At 37.8% G+C, this 15,280-nt stretch overlaps 1 protein-coding gene and 1 long non-coding RNA gene across 3 annotated transcripts in view; one reads left to right on the top strand and one right to left on the bottom strand.

Annotated features, from left to right (window-relative positions):
• LOC121067388 overlaps nt 1-15,280 on the top strand; it is a 42,548-nt gene that overhangs the window by 13,167 nt on the left and 14,101 nt on the right. The gene's annotated exons all lie outside the window — the stretch shown is intronic.
• The window catches only part of LAMA2 (laminin subunit alpha 2), a 381,555-nt gene continuing 372,606 nt past the window's right edge, over nt 6,332-15,280 (bottom strand). The window contains 5 exon segments of the mRNA XM_040551823.1: nt 6,332-6,595; nt 8,692-8,914; nt 9,532-9,662; nt 10,031-10,184; nt 12,987-13,142. Coding sequence (XP_040407757.1) covers nt 6,438-6,595; nt 8,692-8,914; nt 9,532-9,662; nt 10,031-10,184; nt 12,987-13,142 — 822 coding nt within the window. The 3' untranslated portion in view covers nt 6,332-6,437.

The raw sequence follows: 15,280 nt of genomic DNA, 5'->3' as shown, positions 1-15,280 counted from the left end.
AATCTTCAGGAGGTGTGAGCAACACAGTGAGAATATACAGACACTTTGAGCAGATTTTATAGTACATTTTTTCTTTCTGTCATCTACATGAAAAAAGCCAGAAACAAACCACTGGGAGCCACTTTGCATCTGGCTCTGGTGCAGATTTGCAGCTGAAGTACTCCCAGCTGTAGCAACCCTTTTCTCTGCCCTGCTATAATGGCATCCTGACCTGCTTATTTCCCTCTCAGAACTGTCCACACAGCTGTATGAATGTATAATCTCCTATCTAGATCCAAATTCAGTGTTTTGCATGTTGTAATCTTTCCCTTCAGTAGGTGAGAAGTGGGTTTTCTCATTTAGGCCCACCCCTTGTAGCAAGTAGCTCTCATATATCACCTTCATCTGAGGATTTTCTGTCTGGCCCTTCTGTCTAGCTGACTGTGGCCTGGAAAAGGTGCACTGTAGTATTATCCATACCCTGGCCTTTTTACTTTGAGATTTTCTATAAAACAGCAGACTTGTAACAGCAGTCAGAAGCCACGTTGATTTTTTTATATATGTTTTTTTACTTGCCTCAGTATCGGTGAATTCTCAACCAGTTTGGTCAGCTATTCCAGCCAAATTCACCCCCATTGTTAAATTATTTGTAGTTTAATGAGAAAAAATTGCTCAGATTATCAAAATGGACTGAACAGTAGCAATAATACAGCCATTAGCAGCAAGAAGTGTGCTTGAGTGAATATGTATGAAAGGTTAATTTCTTAAGATGCTGCAGTTCTGTGACAGACGTAAGCGGCTGTTCTAGCATCTCAGGTTTGCTGAGATGGGAGTTCGTTTCGTTGTGGGAAGCTCAGAAATTTCTTGAGGAACCTATTTAGAGAATTTTAGGTGAGTTGTTTGGTCAGATATTTCTGTACGGATGGAAATGTTTGATATTACTTGGATTTGGAAGTCTTTCTCTAAACTGGGGTTCTGCTGTGTTTAGTCAAGCGTAACACTAATACTGGGTGCCATAGCGGATTGTGGCAGGGCCACCAAGCTGGTTGGGCAGAAAGCTTTCACCAGTGACATGAAATGAAGCAAAACACCCAGAGTGCAAGCGGGTTGGTCTGCTGCCCCTGGAGTGACCATGGTTTGCTGCTTGCTGGTTGTGGCGTCCTCTGGGCATGCAGCCCTGCTGGCTGAGTGGAAGGAGCAGATCAGCCTCAGCTCGCAGGGCTCGCAGCCTCAGCTCTGGGGCTCGCAGGCCCCAGAGCTAGCGGAGCTCTGGAAATGGCATGTGCTGATATGGTGATAAATGAGAACCTGTTGTGTCTTACTGGAGTTAGTTCCTTTGGCCTTTTGAAGTAAAAAATGGGTCTGACATCAGTAGCAAAATACTGACATGGCATCTTTTGTTTCTGAGCAGCAATATTTCCTTTCAGCTGACGATTGACTCCCACCTCAGCTGTAGGACATCTTTCTCTGCCTTGCAGAGAACTAAAAAGTCAAGGAAAAAAGAGGGGTGATAACTTTCCCTCAAGCCAGTTTAACATAAAGTTTTTAAAAGAGGAAGGAAATAGAGGGGTTGCTTGAACAAATGGTGAGTAAGAAATATTAGAGACAACTTGTAGCATTCAGATCCTTGTTGAATCCAGAGGTGGGGTAAACTGATACAAACACTGGCATCACTGTAGGGCCATCAGTCTGTGTTGTCTTAGGCCTGCCTTCACTTCCAGGCATCTCAGGGCCTAAGAAGGCTCTAACCCCAAGTCATTCAAAGCTGTGGAGGAGAGGCCCTTATTTATTCCACCTCTTTGTGCCCTTGAGGGACATCAAGGCCTGCATCACTCCATGCCCTGTGGTCCCTCCATGCAGAAGCCTGGGCACGCGCATGGCCAGCTCTTCCTACTAACATGAAACTCCTGAACGAATGAGGCCTTTGGCTGTTAAATCAAATTCATGTTACACGGTAGCACAGAATCCTAATGAAGGAAACCACAGGAAATTTATGACTCCAGGGCCTCAGCTGCCAGTCATCCTTCCTTGCTTGTGCCAACTAGAAGTACCAAAGTTGTCAAAATAAATTATGATTAAAAGGGGAGATGTCACAGCAGATTATTCAGCTTTGTGGAATATTTTGCAATGCTATACATCATAAAAGTTAGTCTTTCAAATGCCAGACATCTACTTTCGTTATCATTATTACAGAGTAAGTCTTAAATACTAAACGGCAAGCAGAAAGCACAGGTTTAATTTTGTACTCAAACATCCCTTCTAAAAACAAGGGAAAAAAGAAGTGACTCTAGTATTAAGAAAGTTTTATGCAGTTCTCCTCAGAATAAATAACTCTGTAGCCAAGTCAAAATTGTGAGACTGTGTTAGATTTGAACTACAGGTTGTGATGTTGGTCCCAGTGGGAGCATGAGAGGTATGAGAGAGGAGAGCTGATTGATGTAGTGGTTTTTTTTTTTTTTTTTCCTCCCTAGAATTTTATTCCTTTGCTTAAACTAGATACTTAAGTTTCTGAAGTGCTGTCATTTTATGCTACATTGACCACTAAACTTGAAATGGGAGAAGTTTGATTTTTGGAGTTAAAATAGATGCATAATGTCAGGAATCATCTGGGATTTCAGCTACTTGAAAAAATTATTTATACTCTTGAGTATGAAGAATAACAGCATGGAATATATAGACTGAATAATTTGGGGTTTGTGTGACACATCAGCAGTATATTTAAGAAATTCTATAGAAAGTTCTGGATAGTTTTGTGTCTATTTATGAAGCATGAGACAGTAAAGGTGATGTTTCTTACATACTTACACCAGAAGTTCAGCTCATATGCATACTGTAAGACTTGATGGTTGACTGAAGAACTGCTAGGGTTTTGATATTGGAAAATGCAGTTAAAAAAAAAAAAAAGTATTAGACTAAAAAAATCCAGTGGTCCAGCTATAGCACCTCATTAAATTTTCTGAAAATAACCTTCTTCATTGCATAGGATATTTTCAGAAGAGTTTTATGGGTTTTCATAAACCCTTAGACAGATGAAAACGGCAAAGTCTTCTTTAAAGGATTAAAAACTGTTGTGTATGTGGGGATGGTGATCTTCTGTAGGTCCTTCAGTAGATAAGTTCTTGTGAAATGTGTGGCATACACTTTTTCTTGTTGGTCTGATCAAGGGAAAGCTGGAATTGGCATCCCTCATATTTTCTATGTTAAAACAAATGAAAAATAGTTTGGATTTTTAAGTATTTTAAGTTTTTCTTGTGCACTTTAAAGAACAGTACTATGACAACAAAACAGTTTGCTCTTCATGAACTTCACTATGAAGAGAAGAAAGTATGATGAGGTAGAAAGCATAAGTATATTGCTCTTTACAAAGCATTTAAGTTGAAAATTGGGTATATTTGAAATTGAAAGCACAACTTTTTTCATACATAGCAGTTTTGCTAAAGCTAGAGATGAACAAGCATTTGTCCCACTCAGAGTGAATCTTTGTCATAAAAGCCTCAAGGTGACCACACTCAAAAAGATTAATCTTAAATACAACTTTAAAATCACCTGTGTGAATTTTTTCTAGTTTTGAACTTTAGCACTGAAAACTATTTAATGCATGCCCCCCCCCCCCCCCAAAAAAAAGGAAAAACTTCCAAATGCAAAAAAAAACCACACCAAAATAAGGTTTTAAAGACTTGTGTTTTATAGATGTATGTTAGATTACAGTCCTAAACTGGGAAGATATGACTGCTTTTGGCACATTCAACACTGATGTAGTCTCTATCTAGCAGTTTGAATATAGCTCTGAGGCTCAAAATCTTCTATTTTCAGGCATTTTCAGTCTCTGTTGGGAACCTACCAATCTATGAGTCCGTTGTATAGCAAAAGGTAGTAATAGGTATCTGGGATCATTCCCAGATACTCTACTGAATCTTCAAAGGCAAAAAGCTTTTCTAGCAGTATTTGATGCACCCACTCAATGATCTATGAAAAAAAAATTAGGCAGTTTTACAATTTGCTTTTAACTTGTCCATTTGCTAAAGTAGCTGTTGTTTCAGCCTACTGAATTTATTTCTTTTAGCCAAGAACAGCAGCTGGTTGCTTCTTTCCACACAAAAGTTTAAGAAAAGTAATAATGTTCGTTGTTTCATTGTTTTTGCTCTGTCCCACACATTCCTCCCAGGCCATGCAAGGGAGAAATAACTCAATAGAGCACAGAACATAAACGCTTTTTTCCCCCCATTTCTTTAATGCAGAAACTCCAGTATTTGTTTCTAAGGCAAAGCCATCTGTATGTGAAAGACCATTGCAGATGTAGGGCTGAGCAGACCAGTGGCAGTTCCTTGCCTCTGAGGAAGGATGTGGAATTAATTCCTGGCATTCTAGTCTCAGTTGTCTGAATTTCCCTTGTGGCCTCAAGTCTGAAAAACGTATAATACTTTGCAAGCAAGCTTATGTTAAAAAGAATCCAACATGCTGAATAGAAGCTAGCGTCTGGGGAAATGTGTCTCTAAACTAGCAAATGTCTGTGTGTGTGATGGGCCAAATGGCTTGGCTTGTCAAGGCTTTGTGTGAAATTCATCCCAATAATACCTTCCACAAGTAAATCTTGGAGCTTCATTTATTCATATGTGACAAGAATTTTGGAACTATTCAACTTTTTGAAATGTTATCACCTATTTTTCTTAAGCTTTTCAAGCTATTCTGAAATATTATATGGATGAGAGCAGGTAAAATGCAAGGAACATTAAAAATAATAAAATAAACACGTGAATGTTTTATGGTGTGTTTGTTAGTCGTGATAGGAAAGGGTAGAAGTTATAGTAATACAATACATTTCCCATAATTACGCGTTTTGAGAGACAAATGCATGCTTTAATGAACACATCAAACGTGCATTAAAGTTGCACAACCATTAACTGTTTCTTAATATTAAAGGACCAGCTGCAAGTGAAAACTAGAAATACTTACTGAAGTCAATTACTTCAGGGCTTCCCAAGAGTTAGATGCTTTTTTTTTCAGGTGTATCTGATGAATGTTAGAATCCCCAAATCATTGGAGTGGCAATGAACACATTTATTACCATCTCTTTAATGTACTTTCACAGTTTAAAGTTTTCTCCTGTGGCAGTTTAGAGAAAAAATTGAATGCCAAAGAGGTTGTTTGTAAAATACAAAGTACCCCTGCAGGACTGCTCTCTGGCAGCACAATTTTGCAAATATCTTATGCATCCTTTTTCCAGGCATGTCAGAAATTCTGAAAAAGTATATTCAAGCTCACTGTGGGGGAAAAAAAAAATCACTTTCCTTTTAATTGCATGGTTGTGCTGTTTTACTGCTGAGCATAAACTGCTAGGTTTTTCTTCTGCTGTAGCAGTCTTTTCTGTAGGTAGTTTTTACATTTGTACAGTGTATTCTCTGCATGTCCAAGCACAACTTTTGCAAAAGTAAAGTTTGACAATTTGAAACAACCCATAGAAAAGATAATCCACACTTCAATGATGATTTCATAGTCCTCTAAAACATACAGTGGAAAATCACCAGGATTTGGCATTTTAGTGAGAATCAGGAAAGCAACTTTTTTCTTCTTATTGATGTTTAAACTGCTATTCGCTAAGTTCTCTAAGTTTTATTTAAGGGAGATCTGGGATGGCTGCTGCTTTCAGAATACCTCACAAATGGACGGCATTGAGCATTAGAGTCTAACTTTGGAAGCTGCTTTTACATTAAGGGCTTGATTAAATAGATGACAGTAAAGATTAGCAACATGTACCATGCTAGGAATCTCGAGGATTCTTCTACTTCATAGCCTCTGTTAAAACTCAGTGCTGTTCAAATAACACAGCAGAAATTTTAAGTGTAATGTTTTTCTGTAATAAGGCCATATAAACCAACTAAGCAGAAACATTTTCCTTCCCTGCACTTAATTCCAAGGCCATAGCATGGCAGCAGCCACATAGAATACAAAAAACTTAGCATTTTCTCAGTGAAATTTTCATTGGAAATATTATGATCACAGAAAATTTCTAATGACTCTCTTGGGAGTGACCAAAGCAAGCTTTTTGGACGTAAGTTCATGTCTTTTTTTTTTTTTTTTTTTTTTTTTAATGAAGGACAGAGGTGTGTATGTATGCAAGTGCACTGTATTAAGACCAGAAAAGGAATGTAAGTTCCACAGCAAAGGAACATCCTGCATGGTCTCACTCAGCAGAATTATGCTGAAACACTTCCATTTCAAGCCACAATGGAAAAGATAGGAAAAAATATTGCTTTACACCCTTAATGAAAGGCAGGGAGAAGATTACTTCTGGCAATCTGTTTGGGAGGTACCTTGAAATAGCCATTTGAATATACCACAAGCACTACCCAAATATTGCATAAAGACATTTTATTATGAATGCAGTGTATATATAGGTTTTTGTTTTGTTTTTAGTCTGAAGTGCTTATACAAACAGATCCGTATCAGCTTAATGACAGTTAGTGTGCAGGGCATGATACCGGTTGAACACCCTTCAGCTCCAAAGCTTTGCTAAACTTAATCTCTTGAGCTTTAGCAGTACCCTTGGTGAGCTTCAGAAAGCGAATACATCCTTTAAAACGGATATTAGTGGTCAGCCCAAACTGGGTCACACCATCTGAGGGAGGGAAAAAAAGGCAAAAGGAATTAGATAAGTTTGAGTTGATACTTCAGTTTGTTCTACAACAGTCCTGCCAAAGAACAAATGTCCCCAGTGATATATATAAATTTAATGTTTTATTTGCTCTATGTAATCTAATATTCTCAAAAAGTGACAAACATTATGAGTGAATATGATAAATCCTTAATGTAGTAGTAACAATCCAGTCTTCTTTCCTTTTCCTGTCCTAGCATGACAGTGGCAGAATCTGAGGACGTTTAAACTGCCATTGTAAACTATATAAATCAGGAAAATAGGTAAATGAAACAAAATGGCCAAATGACAGTTTGTTACCTACAAGTGGTGTATGATACATACATGCTCATCCTGCCAACTTCTAAGGTATTTATCTACAACATAACAGAGGAAAAGAGATAAAAAAAAAAAAAAAGGCCAAAAGTGATGCAATTTTCATTAGCCCTAGTATCTTGAGAAAGTCATTTCCTCAACCATGTGCTTCAGCTGTCATATAAAGAAGTTTTCAAACACTCTTCCTTTCCTTTTCTTTCTTTCTCCTTGCTTACTCTTTATATATAATGTACTATATATATATATTATGTATATGTATAAATTATGTATATAAAGTGCTCTTTATCATATTGATAAACATTCTTTGGAACCACTCTGATGGAAGGGGGGAGAAGTCAGCCCGTTAGCACCTCAGCACTCTTGTCACTTCTGTTTCCAACCAATGGAGATAAAAAAAAAAAAAGCCACAAGACTTTGCTATCACCCTGGCTGGATGGCGTTTAATACTGCTACATCATTAGGGCTGCAGGGAGACCTGTTGTGAACAAAGGAGGGAACTATCCTACTGTGAATGGACAGTGATAGAAGTGAGGGTTGGTTTGACTGGAACACTGAAAATCTTTATCTCAATTGCTTGAAATTCATGGCTGAACTTGTCTCTCTTTTCTTCCAAGTGAAAAAGTGCCTACAGGGATGCACTCCAGTACATATCTATGTGATTGATACAACTAAGGGTTACAGAAATACTTTATGCTGGTACAGACTGGCTGGCCATAGCATTGCAGTGTTTCACATAGGATGTGTTTCCACTAGTTCAAGCAACCTGTGCATCCTTGTATAGGGAAGAGTGGTAGTAGATGAGTAATGGTTTCTATGGATAGCCAGTAATTGACATCCTTGCTCAGTCTCTGGCACTATCTCCTAAAATCATGTTGGAATTTACTTAAGAGGAGTCTTCCCCTATTGATCTCAGTTTGTTCTAGAACAGACACACATTGCAAACTTACTTAGTTCTTTTGTTTGCCAACTAGAGGGAAACTTTATTGTAAATACAACAGAATTGACAGTTTGCAAACACTTTATCTGTGTTTTCAGAAAGCAAACTGCTATTAGACAAGCCTGTTGATTTCCTCTGAACAGATCAACTAGCATTCACTGTCAGCATAATGAAAGATGAAGCTAGCTGCAGAGCTCAGCCCAGTTCTGGATCCTGTTCAATTACCTCTGCTAGAAACAAGATATTTCAAGGACTTCCAGACTACTGAGTAGGAAATTTTGATCAGTTTCTTTTTTCTTAGTTACTGTAGGTTCACTAGACTCTATAGTGAAAACATTCATCAGGAAAAGAAGGTGTTCTCTCACCTCCGTGCAAGCTGTTGTCCACATTCCTCAATTCCTCATATTTTACATGCTCATTTACACACAGTGCCTTGCCTCCCCAAGGGTATGTATGCATTCTTTCAGTAAATTTAAGTTGCCAAATACTGTTACTAATGATTATTAAAAAAGAAAGTTTTAACAGGGAGGCTGTGTGCATTGTGAGCAGCAGAAGGTTTGCCTGCTCCTCTGTGACAGCATCTCCATTTGAGACTGGGCAAGGGGGACTGGTGAGAATCCCGTAGTGCTGCAGAACTTCTAATTCTGAAATGCGGCTGGATGCAGAAACAAGCATCCATGCCAAGTGATACAAACTTAGGTATTCTTATCCACCAACTTTAGCATACTAGTCCTAATTGCATTTACGATGTTACCAAGGCAGCATTTCTAGAGCATAAGTAAAGCATTACTTGTGCCTTAATGCTTACCAGGATATCCTCCGACAAAGACAGGGTCGTTAGTGTCTGCTGAGGTCGAGGCTCTGTTTGGACTGTTACCATCCACTTGTGTGTCATCTACAGTCAGCTCTAAACGGTGTTTGATCTTGTTTGCAACAACCTTGTGCCACTGCCCATCACACAATCTGTTTGGTGCATCAGGCTCATAGATAGCAGAGAATCGGCCTGCACCATTGTCAACATGAAACATCACCTGAAAAGCATGACATCAAAGTGAGATATTTCTCAAAACAGTTACACAGTTCTTTTCTTTATATGTTTGTGTATTTAAAATCAGCACACACAGACTGCACACTCTAAAGCTCTGATTTAATAACATTCTGTGTCAATTGCTGTCCTTCTGCATAGTCTCAGGGAGGGTCTGCATCATGTCACTCATATAAATGAATAGAAATGTGCAAACCTGTTGTATAGTTTGTTATTTTTTCATTTTTGTCTTAGTTTTTGAGTCCCCTTTCTACACATTCTCTAAACAGCTCCTCATAATAATAGAATACTGACTGGTTTACCAGACTGAAATAAAAGATACACATAGGAAACTAGTGTTATTAATGATGAAGGCATTCCTCAAAATGTTTCCTGTTCAAATTTAAGTATGGATGTTGCACTTTTGGGAAAGTCAAGTGTTACAGAATCTTTTAGAATATGTTTGTAAAAGTGTAAGAACCTCTGGATGTATGGAAAGTGGCAAGTCCTGATACTGACTGATATATCTTGAGATTGGAGTATTAAGTTTGCATTCAAAAAGTCTTTGAAAGGATGCTTTTTAAAAAGAATATTTACAAAGAGTTAAAACTGCTTTCTGCTTACTTTTCCATCCACTAATTCGATGCCAAGCCCATCCATTTTCTGGCTGCTTACTCCTAGGAACACACCATTCATCTGTGTTGTGCGGAATTCAAATTCCACTAGCAGATCTGTTCCCACTCTGTATGCACCAACTTGGAGAGAAAAGGGAAAGTGTAATAAAATGAAGAAAGGTACTTAATTACATTATTCCTAATAATCACACAGTGCATTGCCAGTAATGCAAGGTAGTTACCTTGTATAACTTAGCATTATTAATGCACTCCATTTCATTTGAAATCATGTAAGAAACAGTTATGGTGGCTGCATTTTGTGTGAGACCTTGCTAGAAAGTCATATATTCCATCCCTAGGCAAGATAATTAAAAATTGTAAGTGGGATTTTCATGTTCTGGTCTCACTTTGCCTCCAGTCAACAGGAGTTAGGTAGCACTGGACATTTTTGAAAACAGTATCTCCTCTTTCTTTGTTCTTTGCCTATCGGGAAAATTGCTGTTTGCTACCTGTTTTGGCAAAGCCTGTTCCATCGAAGTACGTTCCTTTCTGGGCAGTGACAAAGCACTTTCCAACGTTGAAGCTTGAAGTTGGGTTATCCAGGTCAACAGGTGATTCTGTCATTTTAAAACCTCTGATGCAGCCGTCAATGCTATAGGTGACCTGCATTCCATATTTCAAACAAAATGTATAACTTTGCAAAGCAAACTGAAATGCTTAGAATAAAGGCCTACATTTTGTCACTAAAAAGTACCTTTTCTTTGCTGGTTTTATGGAGCCGAATAATAGTTTAATTTTATGTCGCTAATCCTTAATATCTGATTATAATTGGTATCTAATCTCAATCACGCTGAGGAGGAATTACATTACTTTTCAGAGATGTGATCTGAGTCACATCTATTTGGTTTAATGGGGGACATAAAATAATACACTGCATAATGAAACATAGCAAATTACATCAGCAGTGCAGGAATTTAATGGCTTATACTTTACCTTTTTAATTGACTAGGTTATGGGGTTTGCAAGTAGACAAAGATACTGGATATAGTTCTCTGGGCTGCTGGTAATTTTATGAGGGCTTTTTTTCTCCTCCTTTTAATCACTTTACTGTGGGTGTACATGGTAAGACTGAGCTAATGGATTTAGGCACTTAATGAAATGAACTGTGCCTCTACATAAAAGTTGTTGGCCATACATATTTTCTCATATAATCTTCTATAGGGCCAGTGACCATCCTGACAATGGCCACACCAGTGACCAGAGAGCTGGGTGGAGGCAGGGGATGTGCTCAGGTGTATGGGTGCTTCAGTGCTGGGTAGCAAACTGCAGTGCCAGCTTGGCTTCTGCACAGAGAGCACCTTTTTGTGATCGCGGGTGGGTGGCATGGGCACACTGAAGCTGATGATATGAGTGAGATCCTGCCTGGGGGTCAGGAGTGAGGGGTTTCCCAGGTCCCATCCCAGTGGGACCTCTGGAAGCCATTGGCATCTTCCCCTCTATGAACTACCCTAGAGTTCTCCTTTCCAAGGTACGAAGATGCTGCTTTTTGGTTCTCAGCTTTATATAGAGGCCTAACTTAGTGTCAGGAAAGTTTATCCCTGATAACAGTGGGAGAGAGGAAAATGATAAATATGCACTTTAAGGAAGAAAAAGAAGACATATTCATAAGCAATGCAATACAAAAGAGCAAAATAAAAATCAGTTCATATAGTACAGTGAAAAAAATATGTATAAATACAGAAAGAAGAAAGGAACACCTGCAGACGGAAGTCTTGATTCTGCACACAACGTTCTCTAATAATATCCTGACTAGCAATTTGAAAGACTTTCTAAAACCACCTCTTAAAAAAAAACATCCCTTTCCTTGTAAATCAAAGCTGCATGTAGTGTGGTATATATATATTATTACTACTAAACAAACCTGTACAAAGTTTTCATGGAAACTTTAGAAATATCAGTGAATATATTCAGCTCCGAGCTGAGTATATTCTTTGTATATCTTTATGTATTGCTTTTCTGTCAGATTTTTCAGACACCTTTTTCTAAGTGAAAATCATCTCCAAATCAACATTATGTTACCAAAAAAAACCCATACCACAAAACAATTCTTACCATCTTCACTGTGAAATTCAATCATAGAAATGCAGGATTTGTAGACAACTTGATAACATTCTCTAACTTCAAAATTTCAGTTTCCCAATAGAAAAGCAAACTTGGTTATACTTTAGTATGCTAACAGGCTATATAAATTATTTTGCTGAAAGTAGAGTTTGGCATGCTTAAAATGTGACATCTGTTGATGTCAAACAAGTAGGTATCAGTCTTCTGATAGGAAGCCAGCCCACCTACCACTGCATACTAGACTAGTGTCTAAAGAGGTTGATGTCTGTTTAGCAGAAAGCCCGAACTAAGATAATACATGCTTTCAACTTTACTTCAGAGTCTTTGCATGAAGCCTACAACAGAATATTTTATTAATACATCATGAGATGTATTTTACTGGGAATGATTGAAAGGCAAGCACTGATTTTTACCTTCTGTGAATGACATTTGAAGTCACAGCTTCATTAAATCCTAAAGCACTTAAGACTGTCAGAATCTGACATGACTGTTATTGCCAGACTGAGCCATTTATCTGCTTGGGTTCCCTCTATTACTTCTGACATGAGCAACAGGTAAGGATTTAGTGTTACCTTTCTCTTCAGATTAGTATTCATAAATTGCAGTTGTATTTCAAAGAACATAATTTGATAGCTTTAGGAATTATATTTTTGGGTAGCTATGTATGCTTTTGTTTTTCAGTGCCTCAGATCTGGTTAGATAAATCCATATGGTCTGGGTGAGGGAATACAGTGTTCCTATTTAATCCTAGAGTTTCTAGGCCAAAATGATATTAACTTCTGTTTGCCAAGATATCTTTCATGTCAGCATGAAAGCTGGGCATTTAGGCTGAAACAGTGATAAATATGCACATTTGAGGACAACAGAGTTTTCATGGTCTTCAAATACTTTCTCTCCTAAGCTAGCAATAACAGCACAAACCCAATTACTACAGTAAGCAGCAGTACTACTGAGTACTGAGGGGTAGTTTTGGCTTCTACTGCTTCTCTTAGGAGATGCTTTCCCTGTTTATTACCTCTCACTGCAAGATGGATTACAGCCAAGAGAAAAGGCAAGCGATATTCAGGAACTTATGCTCTGGCTGTGTAGTGATCCAAGTGGATGCAAGTATATGGATATTTCTACTTTTCCGTAACAATAGCTGTTTGCTATTCCTAGTTCTTTACATTAACCGAGTTCTGAGTCAGATCCTCCCACTGAAAGGAATTAGTATACCTTCAGTAGGATCCATTTTATCAATATTCAAGAGCAGTCTAGGGAAAAAGCAAAACAAATCTGGGAAGATAACAGTACCAATCAAGACATACTTAAGGAGTGTATAATAACTTAGTTAAACTTGCTTACCGGACCAATTCTTCTAGTTGTGTAGTTAATGGGTAATCCTCCAACATACAGCATCCCTACAACATCCAATATATCAGCCTTTTTGGGGCTAACAGTACTGTTTGAAACGCCATCTACTATGAGGTTTCCTTCTTGCTTGGTTCGAATGATTTTTATCTAAAAGGAAATGCAAATGTAATACAATTACAGACAGTTTCCTGAAAACAAAGTGTTTTACATATTGTAACAAGCCTTACAGTCTAAAATTTATAACAATAAGTGAGAAAGTAGTGGTAATCAGAAGTACTTGGCTAGCAGTTATGGATAGTGTCCATGGAACAGAGTTCCTGTGCAAAGTTTTGTGCAAACATATGTCTGCCTTTTAATTAGATTTGGGTCAGGAGGCATCATGACTATTACTTACCAGAACTATTGAAAGGACACGGGGTTCCTTTCGAAAGAGAAATTATTACTATCATAGGCACACTGTAATATTCTTTTTCCTAGAATCAGATAGTAATGTTAAGTACTGGTAACAGTACGTGCTGAATGTTAGTGTCACCTGTTGCAAACCTTTATTACAGAACATTTGCAGACATTATTGAGTTTACTATTCCACTAGTTTGGATGTGCCTCAGATTATAGTTCAGGCTAGGGTAAATATAATACCAGCTATGTTTGTAAGGCTTCTGTTCAGACAAATGGACTGTGAATCACATGGAGGACGTGCAATTGCTGCACAGTTGATGAAAATCTACCCTAACAAATGTAGGCCAATTTCTGTCCAAAGATTATACTGAGGTCTCTACAAATCAGTATAATAATGTATCTGTATAAAAAAGGGATAAAAGGTAAAATGTAGCACACATTATCACAGCAGATTGCTAAACAGAACAGAAGTTAGCTCAGAGGAGGAGCAGAAACAAACTATTTTTCTTTGGCTTTTCTTTAACGTGGCTATTTCTGCTTCAATGTAGCAGCACATCTGTCATGCAAGAGGAATAACTGAATACTGACGAGGGGTGCCCAGGTGGCAAGGGACTGAACCTGGTGTTTCTACACAACTATGAATCTGAGATGGATAGTTACACCCTGAGCAGGAGGAGGATTTGGTGAGTGAGAAAGGAAATGGGAATGGACAGTCTTACAGAGGACTTAAAGAGATAGCAGCAACATGAAGTAGCACAATAATGAAGCCTGGAAGGAGGGTTTTATCAGTGCCATAGCTTCTGTAGGCCTGAAGGAAACATTTCAACCTAAACCATTTCAAGTGGAGAAACGGTTCTCACCAAAAGGGTTATTTTAAGTAAAGCTCCCGCTTTCTTAGAAACAAAAAGTGTGGTCTTTAATAAAAGAGGTTGCCTTCCTTCCACCCATGCCAAAATGGATTTTCTTTTGCTTTTTGGGAGCTGTGAATTTAGATTTTGTCTCCATTCTTTCCTGTAAAAATGGGATCTACAAGGGTCCATCTCTCACACAGTGCCAAGTTGCATGCTCGAAGAGCATAACCTTGCGTTGAAAACTACATGCTCTAGTTAGAATATAGAGAAAACAGGGCTAAAAGAGTAAAACGCATCTTTGTTCTGTATCTATAGAGGGTCTGTCATAAAGGCACACTAGTTTACTGTTCCCAGACATTAAGTAAAATAGATAAAATAATGTTCTACATTATTTTAATGTTCTACAGCTTTATTTTTTTCCCATTATGAACCACTTTGCATTTAGAACAATTGGTAGCATCAGAATGTTCCTGGATAATAATAATAATAATAATAATAGAGTGAAAATAAAATTCCTGTGGAACAGCTGGAAATGAAGCAGAGAGAGACCAAGGATGACTAACAAGAGGGAGTGTTAAGAGCATAATGGAAAGTGCAATTAGACTTATTCTTGTTTGGTGATAGAGATGTGGACGGTGGCTATCCAAATATCTATCCAAAATGTAATGTCTCTTATAGCATATACTTTGAATACATAGTTACGTGTTTTTCTTTTTCATTATTGGTGCCTTCAAGCTTTTATTTCACCTAATGAATATACTATGTGTTTGTTGTTCTTGGCCCAGTAAATACTGAACATCATGGCTGTGATATTGTTCCTTTCCTTACCATCCAAAAGCCACAGGCATTGCATATATTGAAAAATGCTTCATCTTGTGAAGTCACATAAGCCAAATACACCCATTAGTATCATATTTAATCCGTAATGAAATGAATTAATAATGCAAGAAAAAATTACTTAAATGTTAATTTCTTTCCATTGTTCTTAGCATTATGGCTGAACAGTGACATTATTAACATATAAACAACTGGCTT

Source organism: Cygnus olor, chromosome 3 (assembly GCF_009769625.2).
Source record: "Cygnus olor isolate bCygOlo1 chromosome 3, bCygOlo1.pri.v2, whole genome shotgun sequence".
Taxonomy (NCBI): domain Eukaryota; kingdom Metazoa; phylum Chordata; class Aves; order Anseriformes; family Anatidae; genus Cygnus; species Cygnus olor.
This window is presented reverse-complemented; position numbering and strand designations above follow the sequence as displayed.